Raw genomic sequence first — 26,076 nt, 5'->3', positions numbered from 1 at the left:
TACAGCAGGAAGGTAACCCTGCTAGCTAACTTATTTGATTTGCATTCCTCTTAAAAAAAAAAAAAATTATGACCAGGCAAGGTGGTAAAACGTTTTTTCCTACATCAAAATTAGTAGCTACCTGGAAAAAAAGTATTGCCATTCAGGCAGTTCTGCACTGCTAGCCATTGTGTGCACGCAAAAAAATTGCATGTTCCACGTTCTGATAGGGTTATGCGCAACGAGCGTGTAGGAATATCCCGCATCCGTCGAAATGGTTGCACGCGGGCAGGAAAATCAATTTGGCGTTTCTGTAGGTAAGCCCATTTGGTCCTTCTGCAGATGACTCCATCTGACCCTTCTGCAGGTATTTTTCTTTTTAACATCACTGTTCGATAACTTAAACGGATGTGCCCCCCCCAAATGGCTGTTCGGTGAGTATCTCACCCCCGTCCACTTTCTGGCATAGCATTTATGCACACCCATGGCATTTCCCAACCTTGCACAGACATGAATTGCTTCCACTTGGAAACTACAGGCTTCCTCCCGCCTGGCAGCGCACGCATCGTTTGCTGTCTCGTCGCTCGTTACTTCATAGAATTTTTAAATGTTGCTAAAGGGGAAAAAAAGTTTGAACAAATCAAAGAAAAAGAAAAAAAAGTATGAACAAATCGCAGAAAAAGAAAAAAAAATATGAACAAATCGCGGAAAAAAAAAAAAAAATATGAACAGCTAAAAAAAAAAAAAAAAAACAACAGCACTTGCAGCGGTATGTTTGCGTTTCAATTTGGTGCAGGATTTTTTTTTTTTTTTTTTTTAAGCTCGAAAAAGGAAAAGGCCTGAAAAACGCTTTCATAAATTTGTTTCTGTAGCAACTTTGTTTTCTGCACGTTTTTCCTCCCTATCCTTTTCTGTCCCCCTTTCTGTTGTTTTTAAGTTCCCACTTGTTATGCTTTTTTACGTTCCCACTTGTTGCGTTTTTTTACGTTCCCACTTGTTTTGCTTTTTTTACGATTCCATTTGTTCCCGTTTTTTAAGTTAAAGTTCCCATTTTTTGTCTTTTTTTAAGCCCCCGCCTGTTCCCACACAACTGCGTCTTTCACCCTGCTGCAGCTTCTGTTCATTTCTGCGCAGTGCCTTCCCGTCTGGTCTGAGTGGCACGCAAAAATTGGATAGACAGGAACACTCAGCTTTGCCCGAGCGCCTAAACTGCACACTTAGTTGTCCGCTTAGTTGCTTACCCAACTGTGCTTTCGTTTTTTTTCGTTTTATTTCGTTTCATTTCGTTTTATTTCGTTTTATTTCCTTTTTTTGTCTTTTTTATCTTTTTTATCTTTTTTGTCTTTTTTACCCTTTTTACCTTTTTTACCTTTTTTGGCCTTTTTTTCAAACCACTTAACTCACCAGTTAATCCCCCCCTATATACATCCTATTGTTACGCCATCTTTTTCTGACCATCCTGTTTTTCCATTTTCAATTTCCACCCGTTGATTGTGCCACCATCTGCCTCCACCAGGTGAACGCAGCCCTTGCACAACTGTTAATCTCGTGAAGAAGAGCGAAACAAACAAAGAAGAACGAAAAGGGATCCTTCGGAGGACGCGCCTTTGTCGTTGTAGTCACCCCCTCCTCGCTTTGCCACTCTGCCGACCGTTCATTTGCTCATTTGCTTATCTGATTATTTGTTTACTTGTTTTTTTGTTCGTTCGTTTGTTCATTCTTTTTTTTTTTTTTTTCCTTTTTCCTCTGCCTTACTCGCGCCCACTTCGTCACAATGAGTTGCTTGTGTGCCGGCTGTTCTGACAAGGGAGAAGTGAAGTTGGTCCCCGACCACAGGATGGAAATCGTAAGTGTTGCCTTTGGGGGCTGCTCGCCTCTCTAGGCACATGCGAAAAAGCAGAGACACACCGGGGAGTTTGCGCGTCGTCACGCAAAAGGATGAGTGCCCTCCGGCGACTCCACCATCGCATCGTCAACACTAGGCACATCGTCAATGTCAGGCACACTGCCAATGTCAGGCACACTGCCAATATCAGACACACCGCCAACAACCAGGCACACCGCCAACACCAGGCACACCGCCAACGTCGCTCATCTCCCAACCCCCGTGGCACGCTTTGCCCCTCCCCCCTCGCACAGAAGGAGAAGCCCTCGATCCCCAAGAAGAAGAACACGCTAGTCAGCCCGAACACCATCCTAGAAATAGAGCCGGACAAAAACTTAAAAAAGCAGATTACCTTCAGACCCAAGGTCGATATCATGTACGACTCTGAGAAGTGCCAAGCCATCCTGGTGTTGGACATTCCGGGGTTTAAGATTGAAGACATCGACGTGGAAATCGGAGAGGGAATGCTCACTGTTTCTGGACCCAGATCACAGACGGAGCTATTCGAAACCTATGGAGATAACTTAATCCTGCATGCGAAGGAGCGGGAGGTGGGTTACTTCAAAAGGATCTTCAAGCTTCCCCACAACATCCTCGATGACACGGCGCAAGCCCTTTACAAGAATGGTGAGCGCTGCGAGACTGAGCAAATGAGAAGCGTGTCACCGGCACATGTTGCATCACACCATATAACCTTAATCCTAACCCTTAACCTCACTTCTTAACCCTAACCCTAAACCCTACTTATTAACCCTAACCCTAAACCCTACTTCATAACCCTACTTCTTAACCCTAACCCCACAGGAATCCTTGAAATAAAAATGGAGTGCAAACAGTTCTCCTACATGCACAAGGTGGAAATACATGATGGTTAGGAGGGAGATGGGAAAAAAAAGAATTTTTTCCTTTTTCGTTTCATTACATGCACCACTTTGTCGTGATGAAGAGTTCCCACTGCTCTGCCAACATATAAGCACAACACGTTGGGGTTCGTACCTGATCGGATGCCCATACACACACACCTATTTGTCCTTTTGTTTAGCTTTTTTTTTCCCCGCCCTGTGTATGCATGGGCTTATACGAATGGGTAAAACAGAGCCCGCCTCTCCCTCTTCCTCTCCCTCTCCCGCTTCCTCTTTTTTTTTCGTAAATATAGACTAAAAGGGAAAGGAGACCTGTACGCACATCCCTTTCGTCACGTTTGACAATTTTGTTTAGCAGTTATTCAATGTTTGCTCGAGGGGGTAATTCAAAAAAGGTGAAAAAAGGGTGAAAAAAAAATGAGGACAAAAATGAAGAGTTAACAATTAGGGGGTCAAAGGATAGGTGGTAAGGTAAACAAGATAAAGGGGGGAGTGTGGGGGGATGGATGGTACAAAAAAGTGGACACGGTAGGCGCGCTGTTAGAGGGAAGCGGCACACCGTTCGAGGGACGCGGCGCACCGTTCGGTGGGTAAGTGGGGAAACGCCTCCAGCCATGCGCTCACCGCTTATCCCAGCGCTCACCGCTTATCCCAGCGCTCACCGCTTATCCCAGCGCTCACCGCTTAGCCCAGCGCTCACCGCCTAGCCCAGCGCTCACAGCTCACCCCTTGGAGAAGTGCAGCGCGCCGTCCTTGAGAGACACCCGAATGGTGTCATTCTCCACGAAGGTTTCGTTCAAAATGCGGATGGCAATCTCCGTCTCAATTTCGGACTGTATGACCCTCTTGAGAGGCCTGGCGCCAAAGGCAGGGTCATATGCCTTATCGACAATGTAAGAAAAAACGGCATCATCGATGGAAATTTTAAAATTTTTATCAATAAGTCTATTGGCTACTTTCTCAATCTCTATGTTAGCAATCTGTTTCAGTTCCTTCTTGGAGAGACTATCAAAGATGACATGATCATCTATTCTATTATAAAACTCGGGTCGAAACGTTTCCCTTACCGATTTCATTACCTGTTCTTTTATTTTCTCTTTCTTGTTAGGATCATTCGCTAGATCTAAAATACTTTGGCTACCCAAGTTAGATGTAAAAATAATAATGGTGTTCCTAAAATTGGCAAGGTTCCCCTTCGTATCTGTTAACTTCCCTTCTTCAATCACACGTAGTAATAGGTTGTATACATCGGGGTGTGCCTTTTCTATTTCATCAAATAGGATAATAGAGTAGGGTTTCTTCCTGACTGCATCTGTTAGGAGACCTCCTTGTTCGTATCCTACATACCCAGGGGCAGCTCCTATAAGCTTACTTATGGAATGCTTCTCCATATATTCTGACATGTCGAAGTGGATTACTGCATCGGGGGTGTCGAACAGTACATCCGCTAACACTTTGGAGAGCTCTGTCTTTCCAACTCCTGTAGGACCTAAAAACATCAGCGAGGCAATAGGTCTCTTGGGGTCATTCATGCCTACTCTAGATCGTTGCACGGCTTTGGAGACAATGCGAACAGCATCATCCTGTCCGATGATCTGCTTATGTAATTCGTTTTCCAAATTTAAAATTTTTTCCTTCTCTGACTTTTGTAGCTTATTCAAACGTATTCCTGTGGAGAGACTGATAATGTTCATAATATCTTCGCTCGTCACTTCATCCTTTAGCATTCGATTTTTTTCTGGAATATCATTAAGGTAATTACCTTCTGCCTTTTTGAGTTGATTCTCCAGATCTGGCAACGTTTCGAATCTCAACTCAGCTGCTCTATTTAGATCGAAGTATCTCTCCGCTTTTTCTATCTCTACTTTTACAACATCGATTCTTTCCTTGATGGCTCGTATATTATCAACATAACCTTTTTCAGTCGACCAAGACTCTAGGATCCTTTTCTGTTCCTTCCTCAGTTGGCTCATTATGTGATCGATCATCTTCAATCTGTTGATTTCCTTCTCGTTAATTTTTTTTTTCAAAAAATTCGGACTCTGTGAGTAGTCAATGGGTGTTTCCTCCCCCTGGGCGGGTCCACCACCCGCACCGCTGCTAATAGCGCTGCTAATAGCGGTGCTTCCGGCGGTTCCACTACTACCTCGGCTGACTGCACCCCCCCGGGGGCTATCTCCCAGGATTGATATTTTCTCCATTTCTAGCTGGACCAGCTGCTTCTCAATATTGTCCAGCTGAATCGGCTTGCTTGACAACTGAATCTTCAAATTGGATGCTGCCTCGTCGATGAGGTCGATGGCTTTATCGGGAAGGAATCTATAACTGATGTAACGGTCGGACAAAACAGCTGCTTGAATAAGAGCCGAGTCTAAAATACGGACTCCATGGTGTACCTCGTATCTTTCTTTTAGTCCTCTTAAAATGCTAATGGCTTCATCTACACTCGGTTGTTCTACCAAAATTTGCTGGAATCTCCTCTCCAATGCTTTGTCTTTCTCTATGAACTGCCTATACTCACTCACTGTGGTTGCACCAATACATCGTAACTCTCCTCTAGCAAGCATTGGTTTGAGTATGTTCCCTGCATCAAGGGCTCCTTCAGCTACTGCCCCTGCCCCGACCACTGTGTGAATTTCATCAATAAACATAACGACCTGTCCTTCAGCATCCTGCACCTCTTTCAATATAGACTTGAGTCTCTCTTCGAAGTCTCCTCTATATTTAGCTCCCGCAATTAAAGATGAAAGGTCTAGGGAAACTAACTTCCGTCCTTTCAGGGAATCCGGTACATCTCCTTGCACAATTTTTATGGCCAAACCCTCAACGATAGCAGTTTTACCAACACCTGGATCTCCTAAAAGGATAGGGTTATTTTTTGTTCTCCTGGATAAAATTTGAATCGCCCTCCTAATTTCAGTATCTCTACCGATAACAGGATCTAATTTCCCTGCTCTTGCCAAGGCAGTCAAATCACGACTGTATTTTTCCAACGCTTGGTACGTCATTTCAGGCGTTTTTGAAGTAACCTTTTTCTTTCCTCGAACTCTCTCCGTTGCCTTTTTCACCTTTTCATAATTTACATTATACCTTAGTAACCAAGGACGAGTGAACTTGGAATCCTCTGCTATGATCCCCAACAGTAGGTGTTCTATCGATATGTATTCATCGTGGAACTCCTTCTTCAGTCTCTTGCTTGTACTTAACACTGCTTGTAAGGTCCTCCCTAAAATTTTTTGCTCTCCAAATCCGCTTGGCATTTTAGGTTGTTTCTTCAGGTACTCATCTATCTCTTGCATTAGCAGATCTGTGTCGATGCCACTTTCTTTAAGTATTCTTTGTGCTAGTCCTTCTGGTCCGTCATTCAGCAGCGCGAGAAGCAGCATCTCCGCTTCTACATAAGCTGACTCATACTTTTCTCCTATTTTATTCAACGTAGTTATCGCTTCCCAGGCCTTCTCCGTGTAGTCGTCCGAGTTTATCGTGTACTCCTCGTCGCTCATGCGCAGTGCAGCGGTCCGCCCAAATGCACGCTCAGACCGATGCGCAGATTGGTGCACAGATCGATGCGCAGATAGATGAGCAGACCCATGCTCACCTCGCCTCTCGTATGTTCCCCCATTTTCGAAGTTTTTCTCTCCGGGGTGGCTCCCCACGCTGTAGAACAGCCTGCCATTCGCTGCGCCCCGCCTGGAAGAGCCCACCGCCTCATCCGCGTGGAGATGCTTTTTCTGCACCCCGTCGAGGGCTTGTCTGGTACGTTGAACGGCACTTCCCCGTCCCCGGTCCTCCCTCTGCAGGGGCCCGCCGATGAAGAAGGCGCGCCTCCCCCCCTGGGGGGACACCCCCGAAAAGGAGCTCACTCGCTTGCCACTCTGTTCCTCCCAAATGAAAAGGCTGCTAATCAGAAAAAAGAGCAGGGAGGAAGCCCTTTTCCTCACTCGACACATTTTATACCCTGCCGCTTATTACTTCGCTGAGGAGAACGGAACTACATGCGCGTGTAGCCCCACTAGCGACCTGCTCTCCTTGGCACACGCGGGTTGCATTCTACACAGTGGAAGAGCAACGATCGCCACCTCTTCCGTCACGTCGTTTTTTTTTTGCTCCGCATATGGTACGGCGGTGATCGACCTCCCCTTCTACTCGCTACGGCTGACCTATGGCTGACCTGTGGCTGACTCGATCGATGACCTACGGATGACCTGTCGCTCTTTCTCTCCTTTACAGTTCATCACACCACACGCAGGGACCTTTATAGGGGTTCTTCCAAAATTCCCTTTTTTTTTTTTTCCTTTTTTTTTTCCCTCTATGGCATGTAAAGGGTGAGAAGGAAAGATGCACTGCTACTGAAAAAACTCAACTTCATCCTTTTGGAAAAAATAAAAAAAAAGGGGTGTTTTTTTTTTTTTTTTTTTTTTCTCCTCGTTCGATGAACAGTCGACGGGTACCCAACATGTGGAGGTGACCGTGGGGGAAAAGGCAGGAGCGAGCCGCGAGAAAAAAAAAAAAAAAAAAAAAAGTTTGGCAACTCGTGCAGAGTTACAAACCACAAGGAGAGCAACTAAACAAATGCTTCCACTCCGTAGCTACATTATTTATTTTTTTTTTTTTTTTTTATTTTTTTTTTTTCCCGTGTGTATTCCTCGTTGCTATAGCGTGGATCTTTCCCAGCTTTTCCTACGCACAGGAGGAGAGCTTATTATCTGCTTTTCCTACGCACAGGAGGAGAGCTTGTTATCTGCTTTTCCCCCCGCTCTTCGGGTCACTCTCACCCAGCGGATGCTTCCTCTCATACGCATGAACGTCCACATGTTGGCTTCACCTGCGCTGTCAACCCTAGAGCGCGCATAAAGAACGCGTGAGGTGGTCACCATACCTCTGTGCCAACTTTCTCGAAGCTGACCCTACAACTCGACGTCATTCCACCCGTCTGAAGCCCGCCCCTTTTCTTTCTTTCTTTTTTTCTTTTCTTTTCTTTCTTTTCTTTTCCGCCCCAGGGAAGGACAGAATGGCTATAAAGAGTCTTTGCTACCTGGGGGAGGACGACGAGATTTTATTTTTCCACTCAACGGAGAAGAGCGACGAGCTAAGTTCTCGCTTCTCCGTTTTTGCTTCTTTGGACAACTTGAAGAAACTCAGTAGGGGAGAAAAAAGGAGGGAGTTCGTTCAGGCGGAGTTACTCCCGTCTGCCCGAGTGAGCAGTGGGCAGCGACCAGCTGTGGCTACTCCCTTCAAACCGCATGCTACTTTAACCGCATGCAACCTCAACCACGCGCACGTTTACTTGCCACCCCGCGCAGCCGAGTCGAGCGAGAAGAAGGCCGACCCGTACGTCGGATACATAGGAGTCAACCTCTCCCTCTTCAGCGCATACAAAAATTATGCATACGTCGTCAAGGCAATCAACCTCAAAATAATTCTCACAATTGATGACGGAAAAAATAAATACACGGATGATATTCTGAAATCGGTGAGTGACAGCTGATCGCGGCTGTACGTGGCACTCCAGCGAGGCATCCCCCCGCACGTCCACCGCAAACCCCCCCCGTGTGTGCTTCCACCATACATTTCCGCGGCACACATTTCCGCGGCACACATTTCCGCGGCACACATTTTCGCGGCACACATTTTCGCGGCACACATTTTCGAGGCACACATTCCTTCTCCAGGTTTTTATAAAACTACACAAAATCTACGTGGACGCAGTTTGCAATCCCTTCTACACAGACCTCTTGGAGAGTGACTCCTTTGAAAAAAAAATTAGTAATTCATTCGTTTTAAGAAAAAAGAAAGAAAAGGAGAGAAAGGAAAGGAAAGGAAAGAAAAAGTGGAGTCCCCGTTTGTGGATGATTCACCCTGCGACGATGTGACGAGGGGCCTCCCCCCATGTGGCACACACATCACACATCACACATTACGCATTTTTTTTCAGAGAAATTGATAGAGACGTCCTAAGTTGGGACCCTTTGATGGAGGCTCACTTGTCGGGCGGGTAGATCTCCGCCTGTCCCGGCTGTCCCGGCTGTCCCGGCTGTCCCGGCTGTCCCGTCTGTCTGTCCTGCGTTCGTGTGCAGTTTCACCGCTTTGCTGTGGGAAGCCCTTTTGTTTTACATTCGTTCCATTCGTTCCATTTGTTCCCTTTTTTTTTCCTTTTTTTTCCTCTTTTTTTCCTCTTTTTTCCAACCGCCCGAGAGCACACACTTCGCTCAGTCAGTTGCGTCAATCACGCCGCCGTCCGACCTGAACATCCCAAAAAAAAAAAAAAAAAAAAGTAAATAAAATGAAGCAATAAAATAGAAATAAAATAGCAATAAAATGAAGCAATAAAATGAAGCGGGTAGGGGGCTGCGAAGGTGCTCATCTACGTGCGCCACGGAAGGAGGTGGACAGGCAGGTGCTCGCGCGTCGCTCGCGGGGTTTACTTCTCCCCGTGGCGTAACACACCGTTTGCACACCGTATGCGCACCGCTCGCCGCCTCCTTTCCGCCTCCTTTTCGGCCTCCCCCTTACAGCTGGAAGATGCAGTCCACTTCGGGAAGGTTGGGGGCGTCGTAAACTTTGCACACACGCTGATCTCCTTTGCCCTTTCTCAGTGACAGCCTGGTTGTGGACGCGTGGCCGATGACGTGCCCACCGACTGGCCCACGGGGGGAAGAAGTGGTGAAAGCAGAGCAGTCATGAGAGCAGAGCGGCCATGATATGCGGCAAGATGAGCTGCCATATGAGCTGCCAGATGAGCTGCCAGATGAGCTGCCAGATGAGCTGCCAGATGAGCTGCCAGATGAGCCGCGAGATGAACTGCGAGATGAGCAACCGAGGAGGGTCCCGCGGCGTGGTGGTGCAAACCTGGCTTCATCGGGTTGGCCACGAAGGTCATGGTAGCCCCTGGGTCGGACATCACTTGGTTCGTTATTAAAACGGCGATGTTAAATTGCTCTCCCAGCTTGCTCAGTATAGACATGGTTTTGTTGAGCTTCTGTTGGCGCTCGGAGAGTTCGCCTGTCGGTTGGGGGCAGGAGGGGGAGACGTCATGCAGGTCGACCCATTGGTGTGGCGGCGTCATGCAGGTCGACCCATTGGCGTGGAGACGTCGTGCAGGTCGACCCATTGGCGTGGAGCTGGTCGTTCAGGTCGACCCATTGGCGTAGAGCTGGTCGTGCTGAGGGGACACACAAATGCACACTCGCAAGCTGCCCAGCTGCTCCGCCGAGAGGCTACCTCGTCCACTAAAGTCCACTCGGAAAAGAGAGATGATGGAGTCCACCACGAGTAGTGCGAAGGGCTCTTCACACATCTTCGGAGTGGGGGCGCCAACGGGAAGATGCAAAAAGGAAAAAGGAAAAGAAAAAGGAAAATATAAGTATAAAATAAAATATGAGAATAAAATATAAAATAAAACAAAACAGGACAAAACAAAACAGGACAAAACAGAACAGAGTAAAACAAAACAGCGCTAGGGATGTGGCGGGGAGGGGGCTCGCCCTACTCCTTCGAGTGCACCACTGCAATGCAGACATCTACCAAAATGGCCCCAAATGAACCTCTCCCAGTTGCGCTTCCCCATTTGTTCGCCACCCTTTAGTGACCAACCACTCACACGCAGGAGCAGTAGAAGCTATTCATGAGACATACCTTTGCAGCTGACACCGCAAGCAGCTGATACAAATGCTCGTGTGTAAATGCTCTAGCATATAAAATATTGTCCAGAACGTCTTCTCCATTAATTCCGTAGCGTTCGGCTATTTTGCATATTTTTTCTGGCCTGAAGGTACCTTCGGTGTCGATGTAGCATACCTGTGGAGAAGGGGCAAAGGGGGGTGAGCGCACAAAGGGGGGTAAGCGTACAAAGGGGGGGTGAGCGCACAAAGGGGGGGTGAGCATACAAAGGGGGGGTGAGCATACAAAGGGGGGGTGAGCATACAAAGGGGGGGCGAACGTGCAAAAGGAAGACGAACGTGCAACGCTAGGACGAACGTGTACCCAGTGACGTACCTTGCCGTTGCCCCCACCAACGCTCTTGGGCAACTGAGCCGAGACCGCCAGCGTGTGACATATCTGCGTTTTCCCACAGCGGTTTTCCCCAAACAGTTCTGTGATAGACATGCTCTCTATCCCTCCTCCCAAAGTTTGATCCAAGGTGGAGCTGCCGGTTGTTATTCTCAAAATTTTGCTTCTTTTATGGACCAACTGATGAGCTGTTATAAATCCGGAACAGTTTTCTATCTTGGATGCTACTTCCAGAATTTTTTCCACCTTTGCTTCCGAAATTCCCTTGACATTGCAAAGCTCTTTTTTCGTTGCCTGGATCAGGGAGAGTATCGTGCAGTACCCGCTGCCCTTTAACTTATTTATGTCTGCCGCGTTGATGCCCAAGTCTTGCAGCTTTTCCTAAAAAGGGGAGAAGTAAAAAGGGGAAGTAAAACGGGGAAGTACAACGGGGAAGTACAACGGGGAAGTAAAATAGGGAAGTAAAATGGGGAAGTAAAAAGGGGAAATAAAATAGGGAAGTAAAATGGGGAAATAAAAAGGGGAAATAAAAAGGGGAAGTAAAAGAGGAGGACGAAGCTGGACAGAATGCTTCACGCCACGTTGGTACAGCACATAAGCGACATTTTCTTCTTTACGATTTCCTGAAACTGATGCTCTTTTGCAACTTCCTTCTCCATTTCGGTGGTCGCGACAACCTTGCTGGTTGACTTGCTCGACGGTAAGGTAGCCATTTTTGAACCAAGGAGGAAAAAAAAAAAAAAAAAAAACCCGAAAATGGGAAAAAGTTATGAACAGGCAAGGTGAAAAATACTCTTATGTGGGGACACTTCTCGAAAAGGAACCTTTGGGACAGGTGCTGTTCTTTTGAACGGACAAAAATCGAAATCGCTCTCGTCGGCTAAGTGTCGGCGGCTAGCCGCGAGGGGAGGTACATCTATGTCAACACGTGAAGGGGGACACAAGTCGGTGCAGTGGCACAAAGGTCGGTCTACTGGCACAAAGGTCGGTCTACCGGCACAAAGGTCGGTCTACTGGCACAAAGATCAGTCTACTGGCACAAAGATCAGTCTACTGGCACAAAGATCGGTCTACCGGCACACAAACCCGATTTGGAATGCAAACACACAGGCGCTCTCACGCACAAGGGAAAACAATGCGGCAGAGTTGGACGGGAAGTAAAACCAAACTAAAGCGTTAATCACCGTTTCGTCTGCTTTGAAAAAATTCTGCGAGCGAATCGCCACTGAGATGCTTTAATGTCTCGCTGCTGTGGAGGACACGTGCATGTACTGCTAAGATGCAACAACAAAAATGCATTCCTGTTGTTTGGAAGGAGAAGGCAATTATTTTTACAAACCCTTTGCCGCGTCGCGCTGTGGGCATTTTTGGCAATTTGCGCGATTTATGTCTGCTTTGTTTTGCTTGCTTGCTTTTCTTTCGCTCGAGCAGTAGTGGTGTACGTTCACTGATCCCTCGCCACAAAAAAAAAAAATAAGATAAAATGACCGTGACGCCTAGCGCATACACCGTGGGGCTACGGTTCAACTCTTCTGACTGTAGACCTGCTAAGCGCAGCGGGTCTTTGGCAAAAAAAAAAAAAACAGACAGACAAACAGACAAACAGACAAACTACCAAAGGTGCAGAATTGTACATTTTTTTTTTGTTTTCGTCTTTTTTGCCACCTCGCAATGATGCAGATAAGCCGTTTTGCGCCCGCTGGTGAGGGATACGTACGTGGGGGGATTTTCCCTAAATGGGTTGACCTGTTTTTTCATTCTTTTTCATTTTTTTTTTTTACACACATTTTGCACTTCAAGGGGGGGTGAAAGTTGAGCCTTTTTTTTCTTTTGCAGGCATCTCACGAGTAGACTTAACAGCGTAAGCTGTCGCCAAAGGAGGAACACCACTCGTGACACATTTGTCAAAACGGGTATGCAACGATGGAAATCCTTGTCGACTGACGCCCCTTCTATGGTCTGTTCCTTTTCGACCCACCATAAGACCACCTTTTGTGTAAACGTCACAGATTTTACTAAAAAAGAAATTAAATGTGTAAAAGCGAAAGGGGTGTAAAAAAAAAAAGACGCCAAATATGACCTTGCCTGGTCAGGTAAAAAGTTTCTTAACAAGGGCAAATGAAGCAGAAAAAAAAATGGCTAGCTAAATTGGTGAAAAATCTCCAAACAGGAGCATAACCAATCATATAAAAAAAAATAAAAAATAGTAATCATAAAGCAGTTGTACCTCCTGCGATGCGATGCGATGCGATCCGATGCGATCCGATCCGATCCGATGAGATGCAATTCTCGGGAAGGGACACTTCAAACGCTGCTGAGTCTACAAACACCGCGTAGCAGTGTGCGCCACTCCTTCTTGCCTTCCCCATGCGCGTCTTATGGTCCCCCCAAGTTACACTCCTCTTTGGCTTGCCGTGGAGGGAATGGCTGATCGACCCTTCCCCAGAAATGCACATTACAAAGCGGAATAGTAAACCGTGAAAGAAGCAGAAATGGGCAGGGAGAGCGTAACGAAGGAGCATCGAAAGGCACACTGGATGGCGGCCGCTCCGTTTTATACACGCACCGCGCGGAAAAAAAGTGGCATAAACGTGGCAAAAAAATAAGGAAAAAAAAAGATAACCCCAAGCAAAGCATACCATCACGGGGGCCACCCTTACGGAAGTAAAATAAAATGAGAAGCGCTAATTCACGACAGGGTAAAAAAACAGAAGCGCTCCTCTTTCGAGCAATGTGCTACTCGCGGCACATAAAACTCGCATGAGGATAACACAGTCTAGAAGCCCAAACGACAGGCACGCATGAACGCATGAACGCATGCACACATGCACATATACACACACATGTACACATACACATACACACACATATACACTCACGCATATACACCCCCCCTTGTCGTGATTGGCCCCCACTCCGCCGCTTAGCCACCCAAATGGAGAAGCAGAAGGGACCCCAAATTTTCATCCTGAACGGCGCGGCGGGGTCGGGCAAAGATACCCAGTGCAGGCTAATCGTAGAGAAATACAATTTCGCAGTAATCACAATCAGCACGCTGCTGAAGGAGTATGTTTTGGAGAGTGAAGAGAGGGAAGGAGAAGGAGGAGGGGGGGGAGGCACAAGTCCGAGTGCAAGTCTGAGTCCAAGTCTGAGTCCATGTCCGAGTCCGAGTCTGAGTCCAAGTCCAGACGAAGAATCCATTAACCGAGTGGAAAGAAAAAAGGAAGACGTAAAAAGAATAAAAAAGTGCATGAAAGATGGGTCATTAGTACCGGACGATATTGTCATAAAGGTATTTATGGACCGTTTAAAAAAATATACAAATGGAGAGGAACCATGTGTAGGTATTGTAGTTAATGGATTCCCAAGGACATACGAACAGGCACTGCTGTTTGCAAAAAATGGCATCAAAGTGACAAGCTTTATTAACATACAGGTAAAGAAGGACAACTTAATGAGTCGAATCAGTAACAGAATGGTCGACCCAGTTACTAACATAAATTATAACGCCAAGGGGGTAGAACTGTTGTTGAAAAATAAGAACGGGATACACTTAACTGAAAATGAGGAACTTTTATTATCCTCTCAAGGGGATGCATTTAAAAATACAAGTGACGAAGTTATTGCTAGGTTGACCAAAAGAGCAGATGATGACAAGGCTACCTTTTTAAAGAGGTTTCATTTATATGAAGAAAATGAGGAGAAAATCCTTTCGCTTTTCCCCACAGTCTATCGGAGTGTGGACGGGAATGGGTCTATCGAAGAGACCTTCGCGCAGATATGCGCTATCCTAGACGGGGCGAACAGATACACACCGCTCAGCTCGGAAGCGGGCTAGCGTCTCCTTCGATGAGGAGGCCTTCCCACTGTGCCCACTCTACGGAGTCGAGGTGTGCATCTCGCATATGCTTCTCTCCTCCTTTAAGATTTAAGGTAGCACATGCGCGCATTTGAGTAGCCGGTCTGCACGGTCACTTCCAATGACCCGTTTTATTATATCATATTTTATTACATTTTTTGTTATTTTCTTATTTATTTCTTTTTTTTCATTTTCTTATTTATTTCTTTTTTTTTATTTGTTTTTTCTTTTTTTTTATTTGTTTTTTTTTTTTTCCTTTCCATTCGGGGGGCTCCCCCTGATGCGAGGTTCGTAGCAACGCAAACCGCTGGACACAGCAACCCCGTCAGTCACACACTGCAGGGATGAACTTTTGTCCTATGCGTTTGTGCACGCGGGAAAGCAAAGAGAAGGAGAGCCGAACAGGACCTACACCTTGAAGTAGCTTGAAGTGGCTTGAAGTAGCTTGAAGTGGCTTGAAGTAGCTTGAAGTAGCTTGAAGCAGTTTGAGGCAGCTTGAAGCAGCTTGAAGTAGCTTCTTCTCGTTCAGCCTGCACATGGGGGACACACTGTCACAACTGAGCTGGGGAAGAAACGCAAGGCAGTACATTGGCAAGCCATCGGGGCAAACCCATAAATGGAAAAAAAAAAAAAAAAAATTGCTTCTCTACGATTAGCACATGTTTAACTCTCCATCTGGGGACACCTTTTTTCTGACCACTACGATGGTAGGGAAGCGCAGGCCACGAGCTTCCATCATTCTGTGTACAATCATACACGTTGCAATAGCTGGAGTGAGGAATGTGGGGCGTATCTCAGCAGGGCATGCAGCATAATAGGGTCACTCAAATGGGCAGCCCCTTCACGAGGCAGTGGGTGCAGTGAAAGTCGCCCCGTCGTAGCAAAGTCGCCAAAAAAAGAACTCCCCACTTCGCATCCCCTGGATGGCCTCCCCACCTTTGATATGACACATCAGGGTCGTTCATAAGCATATAGCGGTGCACACGGTTATCCACACCAGTACGACCGCAACGCACGGACGGACGGTTCTGTAGGCCTCATATGTGTGATGACCTCGGATCAGCAGCCCCCACCACTGCCACCAATTGCCACGCCGTACTTCCACCACCAATTGCCTAAACGTTACAAAAGGAGCAATACGCAAGGGGGTAAGATGCACACTTTTTATTCGTCCCAAAAAGGAGGGAAGAATCAAAGCTGAAGCGAAGCGCTCCTTCAGCCTACCGTGAAGAGGAGTCCTGATAGTTCCCCTACCACCTCCAAAAAAAAAAAAAAAAAGTGACCATTTTATGCAATTTTACCCATATTGAGGGGTATACCCACACATAAAAAGCACATATGTTGGGAGGAAGCAAAAAAAAAAAAGGGGGACAAGTCAACCGAGGCGGAGGTCACACAGGTATGGAAGCATCCAAAGTGTTGGTGGTAAGCTGAAGAAGCTACACACTGGTATGGAAGCAACCAAAGTGCTGCTGGTAAACTGCGTAAGCTACACACACAGGTATGGAAGCAACCAAAGTGCTGGTGGTGGGCTGCGGAGGACTGGGGAATGAAGTGGTAAAAAATCTGATATGTCAGAATGTAAAAAATATAACTATTGTGGATCACGACACAGTGGAAGTGAGCAATTTGAGTAGGCAATTTTTTTTCACATATGATGACATTGGAAGAAGCAAAGCAGTGGTGATTGAGGAGAAAGTAAAAGAAAGGTATCCCTACATCTGTATCACTTCCTTTGTGCAGAAGGTGGAGTCTTTCGATACCGATTTTTTTGAGAATTTCGATTTTGTAATGGGTTGCCTGGACAACATAAGCAGTAGGATGTACCTGAATAATTTGGTCTTCACTTTGCGGAAGGACGTCATTTACATCGATGGGGGAGTGGAGGGTCTTCGGGGAAGTGTAAAGATTGTGGACCGGCGCAGCCACTTCGCCTGCGTGCAGTGCACCGTGGGGAATTACGCCACGGGGGGTGAGCAGCTGTGGGGGAGAAGCGGTGATGATGCCGGAGCGGAAGCAGAAGCCAACGCGGAGGCCGAAGTAGAAGCCGATGCGGAAGCCGAAGCAGAAGCCGGAGCGGAAGCCAACGCGGAGGCCGACGCCGTGCCCGTGTGCTCCATCGCGGGAAGGCCAACAAACTTCACCCACTGCGTCCTGCACGCCATGCATGTAGCATTTGAGCAAATCAGGAGAGAAAAACTCAACGTGAACGATAAAAGCCACGTGTTGTGGATTCACGAACAAGCCAAAAGGAGAGCTAGCCAATTTCAAATCGACCACGAGGACTATCACGTAACGAGACAGGTAGTTCAAAACACAATCCCAACTACAATCAGTACATTAATGGTGATATCTTCATTTATGCTATCTGAAATGCACACCGTTGCTTCGCAAATGCGTAAAGGAAATCTACACGAGGTGTCCCGTCGTACACACGATTACAGCGACATCCTCTACGTTGGGGAAAACGGGTTCTACCTACTCCATTACAGGATATATAAGAACCAACACTGCATCATATGCAGCAGAAAACGGATCCGTGTCGTTTTTAAGCGAAGCGATACATTTAGTCAGTTTGTTGAATACCTTAGGAGGAAGTACGGGCTCGAACGAATCAGCATTTCCACCGAGTCCTCCATTTTGTTCATGGAGGCAAGGTGGTTTGTGGGGAGGGACTACGAACAGAGGCTCCGCGCTACCTTCGCGCAGCTCGTGGATAGGGGCGAGTTGAAGGAGCGTGACTACCTCAACGTCCAAACGGAGGGGGCGGGGGCCAGCTTCGTTTTCCTCCTCGACTTGGAGTGAGCAGTTAGCGGTGAGAAGTTGGCGGTGAGCAGTAGGCTGTGAGCAGCAAGCGGTGAGAAGTTAGCGGTGGTGCGGTGGCGCAGTACACAATGCAGCTCAGTCGGGTGGGAAGTCACTCGGTGACCATACCCGCCTGCACCGTCACGTGGCACCACCCCTCAGCAGTGATAAATGGGAGGCGACGTGACAACTCCATAGGCCTTTTTTTTTTTTTACTCTTATTTTTGTCGCCATTTGGAATAGCTTTCACCTGAACGGTCATATTTTTTTTTTTTTTTTTTTATTTGGGGGAAGGCGCATTTTAACCACCTCTGCGCAGGTAAAAGGGAGAGAGCCTTTTGACGAAGCAGTGCATGAGTGACTACACACGTGAAGGTGGTGTGCTCGTTGGGTCAGGCTATCTTCCTGCCAGAACAGACGAGTGGCACTCCACATGTCGGCATCGCCACGCAATATTTGATTCACTCCAACCCCCCTGTATGTGGGTGCCCAATCCCCATGCATGTAACTCTGTCCACACTGATAGGGTTCATTTTTGCGACTCACCTTGTTAGCCCCTGTAAGAGTGTTAAACGAAGTAACCGTAGAGGAGAAGAAGCCCTCGTTTGCTTCATCCCCAGGGGTGATTTCTTTTGCCAAAGGAATGGTTTTCTTGGGGGGAGGAAAGCGAGGTGGGGGAGCTATGGGAACAGGAGGGGAGGAAGCTTCGCTGTGAATGACTCGAGGGGGGGGGCTCTTGTCCCCGGGGGCGGTGACACTGTTGACGCGCTTCCCGCCACGGCTGCCAAGGTTGCCAAGGTTGCCAACGCCGCTAATGCCGCCAACACAGCCAACGCCGCTAACGCCGCTAATACCGCTAATACCGCTAATACCGCCCTGCGGGAGGAGTACCTTGCGAGGATGCTGAGCGAGGGGGACACGATATACGCGCTGAGCTCGGGCAGGGACGTGAGCGCGATAGCGGTGGTGCGCATGTCGGGCCCCCTGAGCAGGATCGTGCTGGAGGTGCTGTTGCATGGGGGGGGAAGTCAGAGAGGCGGCGAGGGGAGCAGTCAGATAGGCGGCGAGGGGGGCAGTCAGAAAGGCGGCGGGGGGAGCAGTCAGATAGGCGGCAAGAGAAACAGTCATAGAGCTGGCGAGGCAAATGGGGAGCGCCCCCCGGAGGAAGCACCCCCCCCGGAGAGCCGCGCGAGGAAGAAAAAAAAAACACAGTACAGCCTAGACGAAGTAATAAAGCTAAAGAAACAGCTAGAAGAAAGGAAGGTCTACTACGGAGAGATATACAACAACTGCCACGAACCGATCGATCAGGTCATTTACACCTTTTTTAAAAGTCCCAAATCGTACACAGGAGAAGACGTGGTTGAAATTTATTGTCATGGATCTCCTCTAATTGTGAATGAAATTATGGAAGAAATCGAAAAATTGAACGCCCTTTTTAGTAACTTATTGAAATCTGAAAAGGAAAAATTTTACAGCCAAAATGATAAAATGGAAAATTTCACCTGCACATGTTCAGAAGAAATTTGGAATAAATTATTAACCCCAAGAAATGATATATTTTTTAACAAAATAAGGATGAGTCAGAAAGGGGAATTCACAAGGAGATCCTTCCAAAATGAGAGAATGAATTTACTCCAGGTGGAAGGATTAAAGGAGTTACTTTGGTGTAAAAATAAGGAACAAAAAAAAGTTGCATTAAATTACTTAAATGGACAGGCAAGGAATGTCTACCTGATTTTACGAAATAACATGAAAAGGCTTCTTCTCTACACACAAGTAAAAATAGATTTAGAAGATGAACACCTATCCTTTGATGAGGAGAGAAAGAATATCAATAGATGTATGAAGCAGCATTTGAATGAGGCAATTGTAAGCATTAAAAAAATATTGATGAAACCAAATGTAGAAGACTTAAGTAACCCCTTTGATGTACTTCTCTTTGGGCAGGTCAATTCTGGGAAGAGTACCTTAATGAATCGTATTTGTCGTAGTGACGTTTCCATTGTGACAAGGATTCAGGGGAGTACCATTGACGTGGTGCAGAAGGGGGTGAGTGTTGGGGGGAGGTCTTACAATTTTTGCGACTCGGCGGGGGTTAGTCAGCATGTCCTCAAAGAGGAACTCCTACGTAGGGAGGGCCACCCCACTGTGGATGCCACCTCTACAGAGGAGCACACCTCTGCAGAGGAGCACACCTCACATAGGGCACTCGAACGTATGGGTGTAAAAAAAACACTCAAATATCTACGCAAAAGCGCATGTGTGTTGATCGTACTGAACGTGAGAAAGTACGCAGATGAGTTGAAATGTGTCCTTTCCATTTTGGGCAGCAAATTTAGAGGGGGAAAATCCACCACGGGGGAGGTAACTCCCCTGCCCCAGTTTATCATCTGCGTGAATAAGTGCGACCTAGCCATTGATCAAACTCACGCAGAGGTGAGGAGGAACATAAAGGAGATCCTAAGAAGGGAATTACAAAATCGCGATTTGCGAAGAGTCTATCGAAATGTTTGGCAAACCATTTTTTTCGTTTCGTCCAAGGAGGGGCACAACGTGGACGCGCTGTTGAGGGGCCTCAACGAGGTGATGGAGGCGCGGTGCAAAAGCGGGCAGGGGAGCGAGCAGGGGAGCGTGCACGAAGGGGGGCACGAAGGGGGGAACGAAGCATATCACAAAGCAGATCACGACGCATATCACACAGGGGAGCACAACGCAGATCACGCAGGGGAGCGTGAAAAACAGCTTGACCAGCCTGGGCGCCCCTCCACGCGGAAAAGCTCGTCGCACGCAGTCAACTTAAACTCCCCCGCGTTTCTCCCATTCGAGAGGCACAAGACCCACCTGCGGCGGGCACTGAAGCACCTGCTGTTTATAAAGCGGCACCAGAACCTCCTAACGTTTGATATCATCGCGGAGGAAATAAAGCTAGCTGTCGGGGCCCTTAATGGAATCATCGGCGGGTTCAGCCAGACACGAATACTAAATGAAATTTTGGGTTCCTTCTGCGTGGGGAAGTAGTTCTCGCGAGTGTGGAAAAGGTGGAGCGGGGCACATAGGGGAGCGGCCTCACATAGGGGAGCGGCCTCACATAGAGGAGCGGGGCACATAGAGGAGCAGGGCACATCGCGCAGGGGTACGCAAAGAAGGAAGGCACATAGGGGCAATGGCGAAGCTCCGCCGAAGGCCCTCAAAAAAATTTTACCCCGAGCGCCTTCTGCAGCACCCCCTTGACCCTCTCCACGTAGTAGTAATAGAAGTAATACTTTTGCGCGTAGAACCTATACGCGTCGAGCAGGAAGAACTTTATTCTCACAGCGACTCCGCGCGCACGGGTCACTGCATGGTTAGTCGGGGCGTAGTCAGTCGGGGAGTAGTTAGTCTGTGAGTAGTCAGTCCGTGCGTGCTTAGCCTGTGAGTAGTCAGTCCGTGCGTGCTTAGCCTGTGAGTAGTCAGCCCGTGCGTGGTTCGGCACAGCACTGCTGGGCGTAGCGCAACTGGGTGACGTCGTGCCAAGGGGTGGCTCGCCAGCAAGTACCGTTCCTGGGGGGATCGCCCCCCACCCGTTGGAACCGCTTCTCCCGAACCTGTTAGCAAAGTAAAGGCTACTCAACCTGTTAGCAAAATAAAAGCCACTCAACCCATGGGCTCTTCTCAAACTTGACATGGGATCTGCTCCTTCTTCCTTAACGCTTTTAAATTTACAAACAGAAATGGCACTTAGGGGTGTAGAGTTATTATCACTTCGATGGGGAGGAAAGAGCAAGCTTCGCAGCTCCTCCAGGTGTTCCATATCCACATGTCTTAAGATCCCTGCCATGCCAACTTGGAATGGTTTCCCATCGTACGTCCGTTCACATGAGGTTGCGTCGGCATTCCCGTCACACATGTGAGCGCGCTCAAAAAGGTAAATTACATGTCTCATTTCGTTCATGACTTGCTTCGTTTCGCTAGTAGCTTCCCCCGTTTCGCTGGTAGCTTTCTCCATTTCGCTAGTGGCTTCCTCCATTTCGCTAGTGGCTTCCCCCGTTTCGCTCATAACTCGCTTCGCCTCTCGCGCAAGCTCTCCCATTTGGCGCCCCTCCACGGGGGCTGCTGCCCCACTAGGCGCGCTCCCCTTGTTCCTCCCCAGGGGCAGGAGCTCCTCCCTGTTCGGGAGCGCCTCTAGCGAAGGGGCCTCCACGAGGTCGTCGCTGCCAAGGCGTACACTGCTAACGTGACGAACGCCGCTGTCCTGGAGAACATCGCCAACATGGCAAACATCGCAGCTGATCGCTCCCACGTGGTTCTTCCCTGCGTCGAGGAGGGGGTTGGTCTGTGACTGGTTAGCCACTTTGAAGTCCAAGTCATCCCCCTCGTAAGTCATCCACTTAGGGGAGATAGCCATTTTAAGTATCTTCCACAGGTTAACAGAAATCTGTTGCTGAATCTCGGGGTTCGAAAGGATGGAAGCAAAAAATAATTTACTCACCTCCTTTGTTTTATTATCATGCACGGCATTCAGGAGAGCATTCTGAACAAAAACAACAGAGTTATTTATCACTTGATCGTTGTTAAAAATTTCGTTACGTATTATTTCCCTTACATTATTTGTTACGCTATCTGATTTGAGTAAATCATTTAGCCACCTCTTCGATGTGTTGATAGCGATAGGTAGATGTATCGCCTCCGATAGTAAGTGATACACCTTCATCTGTACATGTTCATTATTACATAAATAGCTTGACACATCCAAAAAAACGTTTTTGAGACTATTCCTTACATGCTCTGTTTGTAACACATCTGTGAATACATTCCCCATTTCAGTCTTTGAGTTATCGAGAGTATCCAAAAAGAATTTCGTGGTTGCATTTTTATTTTTCTCATCATTTATTACACTGTGTAAGAGATCGTTCACCATTCCTTTGATAATTGTTTGCGTCTTGGATGAGTCCTTCATCTCTACAAGTAATTTTTCAATTTTTGTTAAAACGTATTTATTCATAGAATCACCCCAAAGTAGATGCACAGAACCCAAAATCAGACTAGCCATAATTACACAGTTAGCCACAAAAAGATATTTCATAAAGGACATGTCTCTTTGGTACTTATTCAGTAAAATTAATACTTCATTTATCTGAGATGACCTACCTCCAATGGGGTAGTACCCAACGGATCTTCTCATATATCCTCTCTTTCCTTTTTGAGTTATTCCACTTAGGGAAGGAAGTTCATTCCGTTTGATTTTCGCGCTTCTGTATTTCCTCATGTGGGGTATCCAAATTGAATTTTTGATAACGCTCTCGATGGGGGGGTACATTATCCCTCGTCCCCTCGTGGGGGGGGCACTACACGAGTTGCCTTCGTTAGGGGGGGAGGACCCCACAGGAGCGCCACCTTCTTCCGCCTTCCCTCCATTAGTCTCTCCCCCACGCGCGCGAGCGTACATCCTCGCGGCGCATCTCACCCTAAAAAGGTTCCTCTTCATTTTGCTCAAAAGGGGTGGTAAGCAGGGTGGCAAGCAGGGTGACAGATCGGGTGGCTGAACGGGTGACAGACCGGGTAGCTGATCGGGTTTCTCTAGCCTGCACACGTGCGATCAGCTGTGCCGCTGCGCTGCGTAGCTACGCAGAGAAACCGATTAAGCACCACAGAAACGGTTCCTCTCCCCCAAACGGCTTGAAGCGCTGAAGCATTGCGGCATCGCACCCTTGAAGCACTGAAGCACTGAAGCATTCACCCATTCACCCATTCACCCATTCACGCATTGCACCCCATGACGGGTTCCACTCAGTTGGGCTCACTCCTCCGCTGGTCCTCCTCTCAAGGTGGGAAGTGCTCAGAGCCACCTTTGCTCAAGGCGCGATGTTCTATACGCACAGGTGCGACGTGAAGGGGCGTCTTGGGGTGTCTCCTCCAGGTGCCACCTCTTCTCAAGGGGAGAAGTGTTGCGGGACTCTGACTCGTTCCTCTCAAGCATTCCTCTCAGCCGTTCCTCTCAATCGTTCCTCTGACTCGTTCCTCTCACCAGTGCTGCTATCCTCCTCCCTGTGTGGCCTTTTACAAAAAAAAGAAAAAAAAGGGAAATTCTTAACCCTCCTTTTTTTCTGATTCACCACATCGGCATCTTCACGCACGTCTGAAGGCAGGTGGGACGTGCAATGCTTGATGGTGGAGGGAGCACAACAAACGAGGCAAAGGCAACACGACAAACGAGTCAAGGCAACACGACAAACGAGTCAAGGCAACACGACAAACGAGGCAAGGGCAACACGACAAACGAGGCAAAGGCAACACGACGTCACGTCAGTAAACTTGGTGAAGTCGCATGCTCGGATGCTAAAATGGCTTTAAAAAAAAAAAAAAAAAATCCTACAAAAGGTTAAGTCCTAACGGTAGCGCAAATTAAAATTAAAAAGCAAAAGGAAGCAAATTGAGGGAGGTGCCAACTTGAATGTAAAAGTGAAAGTAAAGTAAGCCTTAAGCAGTAAAGGGACGAGCGAAGCAAAAAAGGATAAAGCCAAAACGCACATGTTATGAAAAAGTATAACGCGCGGAGCAGCCACCCCCTGCATGCAGCAAAAAAAAAAAAAAAAATATGAAAAAATGAGAAAGGAAAAAAATAGTAAAATGACGAGATAGCAAAATTTGTTTTTGCTTTCACTTTCTTTCCTTTTTCTTTTTTCCTTCCTTTCGCCTTCTTTTCGTTTTGCTGAATCCCAACTCGTAGGACTTAAAAAGGAGTGACTAACTTTGCATGCTTTGCTTTCCTCCCCCTTCTTTTTTTCTTACAACTTGGGGGAGGCGCTTTAAAAGCTGCACGCCGAACATAATGACACAACATCAGTTGCGTGCGTGTATATCTGATTATGCCTTCACCAGCTGTGCCGTTTTGAACGTGCATTCACCACGCAGGTGGAAGGCGACGGAAAGGGGCAAAGAATGTTGCACAGGCTGTTTCTGACATGCCGCATAAATGGGACACTCCGTTGTGAAAGGGCAGTAAAAAGAACAGTAAACGGAACAGTAAACAGAACAGTAAAAAGCCTGTCGAAGCATCGCCCAACCCGTGCACACATCCTCCACGAGGGCTTCCCCAGCTGCGACCACTTACAGTTTGTGCTGCTCGTACGTTCGTCGACCACCCACCCCGAACTCGATCACGAATTTGCTCCCCTGTACATAATAACTTTGCCAATTCGTTCAGTACCATCACAAGGTGGTGAGAATAAAAAAACATACAATACGATGGAAAAAAAAAAAATTGCAAAGCATGTGTGGTGAAGAATATGTTTTACGTGAAGCGGTGGAGATGCACGTAGCGGGGAAGAGCTATGAAGGTGGTGAGACACCTTAGCGAGTGTGAAAAATTACGCAAGTGTGATCAGAGAAGCGTTGCTTAGTATGATGGATGTGGCCCACCACACAGGTGTGTGGCAACGCACTCCGGTGAATGAGCTGCATATGTATCTCCCCGCAGAGGCACACCCGAGGCAAAGAAACCGCAGCCGCAAATGTTCATCCAATCGAAATGCCTCTTCTGTGCGAAAAACAAAAAGGACCAGAACGAGGCAATACAAATCAACCCGGTTGTAACGGCTGCAAAAAGTTCGTTTTGGAACGTGCGAATTGCTGACATACCTCCTAAAAGAGAGCGACGTTGCAACTTTGTACATTCGTAGGGGAGCCGAGCCGCACAATCGATAGGTACATCTTCTCATTCAAATTCCACATGTGTTTGCGTTAGCATTGTGTTCGGAAGTTTTGTTCAGTGGTTGGAAAAAAAAAAAAAAAAACACCAATAATTTAAAAAAAAAAAAACAGTGATTTAAAAAAAAGGCATGGCAAAGCTTCCCCCCCAATCCCTTTGCAAAGTCCGTCCCAAGTGGAGCATCCCCACGCCAGCCGCATGTGCATGAAGTGTTGCTTTTGTGTGTCACCTCGTTTAACTACGTTGGGGTGAAACAGGTTAACTATCGGTGGATATGCACATTCGAGCTACCCCCCCCTGTGCATACAAACATAATCGTGAAGTGACAAGAAAGGCCTTATGAGGGACATAAATCAGTAAGCCCTGCATAAGGACGAAATCGGTATCACGAAGGGGGGCGAGGGGGAGAAGAAGGACGGATGGAGAAAAGGAACGTGGCCATAATAGGGAGCTGTGCGAAAGGCGGCCAGGTCACAAACATGAGGCATGTTCAATTAGGCAGGCCTTTCTCCATAACGCATTTGCGGAAGTGGAAAAAAAGAACAGCCGCAACGGCAGCGGCAACGGCAGCAGCACGATAAACTAAACTGCGAAAAACAAAGCAGCTGCTGAATTATCGGGAACGACGCTGAATGCACATGTAGGCATCACCATCGATTGGCAGACGCAAGAGTAGCGCAGCACTGCTCGCACAACTGACAAGAAATCAGGGTTTTAATTCTGCCCACCAATCTATGCGCTGCGAAATCTCTATGCACACGGGAGCTCGCGCATGGGGATTGTAAAAAGGTTCTCGTGTAACAATCAGTTTACACGAATTGTTGGGTATGTATGTGATGGGTGTGTGTTTAGGTGAGCACATGGGTGTGTATATTTAGGTGAGCACATGGGTGTGTATTATTTTTTTTTTTTATGTCCTGTTCAGGTGATTTTTTTTTATTTTTTCCCTGTTCAGGTGTTTTTTTTTTTTTATACCCTATTAAGG

The 26,076-nt window shown here is 47.3% G+C and overlaps 8 protein-coding genes across 8 annotated transcripts; 5 read left to right on the top strand and 3 right to left on the bottom strand.

Moving 5' to 3' along the window:
• Nucleotides 1-1,753: 1,753 nt before the first annotated feature.
• Nucleotides 1,754-2,490, top strand: PCYB_052530 (heat shock protein; the record flags this gene model as incomplete). The annotated part of the gene is made up of 2 exons (XM_004221134.1): nt 1,754-1,825; nt 2,119-2,490. Coding segments are annotated over 2 exons (444 nt in total), but the record flags the coding sequence as incomplete, so codon positions are not given.
• Nucleotides 2,491-3,449: 959 nt separating this feature from the next.
• PCYB_052520 (chaperone clpB 1) lies at nt 3,450-6,230 on the bottom strand (the record flags this gene model as incomplete). The annotated part of the gene is made up of 2 exons (XM_004221133.1): nt 3,450-3,943; nt 4,874-6,230. The coding sequence occupies 2 exons, from the start codon at nt 6,228-6,230 to the stop codon at nt 3,450-3,452; spliced, it is 1,851 nt and encodes a 616-aa protein (XP_004221181.1).
• A 1,497-nt stretch (nt 6,231-7,727) lies between these two features.
• PCYB_052510 (hypothetical protein) lies at nt 7,728-8,598 on the top strand (the record flags this gene model as incomplete). Its single annotated transcript, XM_004221132.1, has 2 exons — nt 7,728-8,200; nt 8,400-8,598. Coding segments are annotated over exons 1-2 (660 nt in total), but the record flags the coding sequence as incomplete, so codon positions are not given.
• Nucleotides 8,599-8,936: 338 nt separating this feature from the next.
• On the bottom strand, nt 8,937-11,450 carry PCYB_052500 (meiotic recombination protein DMC1-like protein; the record flags this gene model as incomplete). Its single annotated transcript, XM_004221131.1, has 7 exons — nt 8,937-8,970; nt 9,241-9,367; nt 9,577-9,729; nt 9,949-10,024; nt 10,324-10,524; nt 10,723-11,118; nt 11,355-11,450. 3 exons carry the CDS (start codon nt 11,448-11,450, stop codon nt 10,324-10,326), a joined length of 693 nt encoding a protein of 230 aa, XP_004221179.1. The 3' UTR covers nt 8,937-8,970; nt 9,241-9,367; nt 9,577-9,729; nt 9,949-10,024.
• A 1,961-nt stretch (nt 11,451-13,411) lies between these two features.
• Nucleotides 13,412-14,575, top strand: PCYB_052490 (adenylate kinase; the record flags this gene model as incomplete). Its single annotated transcript, XM_004221130.1, has 2 exons — nt 13,412-13,436; nt 13,665-14,575. 2 exons carry the CDS (start codon nt 13,412-13,414, stop codon nt 14,573-14,575), a joined length of 936 nt encoding a protein of 311 aa, XP_004221178.1.
• Nucleotides 14,576-16,099: 1,524 nt separating this feature from the next.
• On the top strand, nt 16,100-17,401 carry PCYB_052480 (ubiquitin-activating enzyme E1C; the record flags this gene model as incomplete). Its single annotated transcript, XM_004221129.1, has 2 exons — nt 16,100-16,294; nt 16,340-17,401. The coding sequence occupies 2 exons, from the start codon at nt 16,100-16,102 to the stop codon at nt 17,399-17,401; spliced, it is 1,257 nt and encodes a 418-aa protein (XP_004221177.1).
• Nucleotides 17,402-18,301: 900 nt separating this feature from the next.
• Nucleotides 18,302-19,333, top strand: PCYB_052470 (GTPase; the record flags this gene model as incomplete). Its single annotated transcript, XM_004221128.1, has 1 exon — nt 18,302-19,333. A coding segment is annotated over one exon (1,032 nt), but the record flags the coding sequence as incomplete, so codon positions are not given.
• Nucleotides 19,334-20,606: 1,273 nt separating this feature from the next.
• Nucleotides 20,607-22,868, bottom strand: PCYB_052460 (hypothetical protein; the record flags this gene model as incomplete). Its single annotated transcript, XM_004221127.1, has 2 exons — nt 20,607-21,689; nt 21,717-22,868. Coding segments are annotated over 2 exons (2,235 nt in total), but the record flags the coding sequence as incomplete, so codon positions are not given.
• Nucleotides 22,869-26,076: the final 3,208 nt, after the last annotated feature.

Source organism: Plasmodium cynomolgi, chromosome 5 (genome assembly GCF_000321355.1).
Source record: "Plasmodium cynomolgi strain B DNA, chromosome 5, whole genome shotgun sequence".
Taxonomy (NCBI): Eukaryota; Apicomplexa; class Aconoidasida; order Haemosporida; family Plasmodiidae; genus Plasmodium; species Plasmodium cynomolgi.
This window is presented reverse-complemented; position numbering and strand designations above follow the sequence as displayed.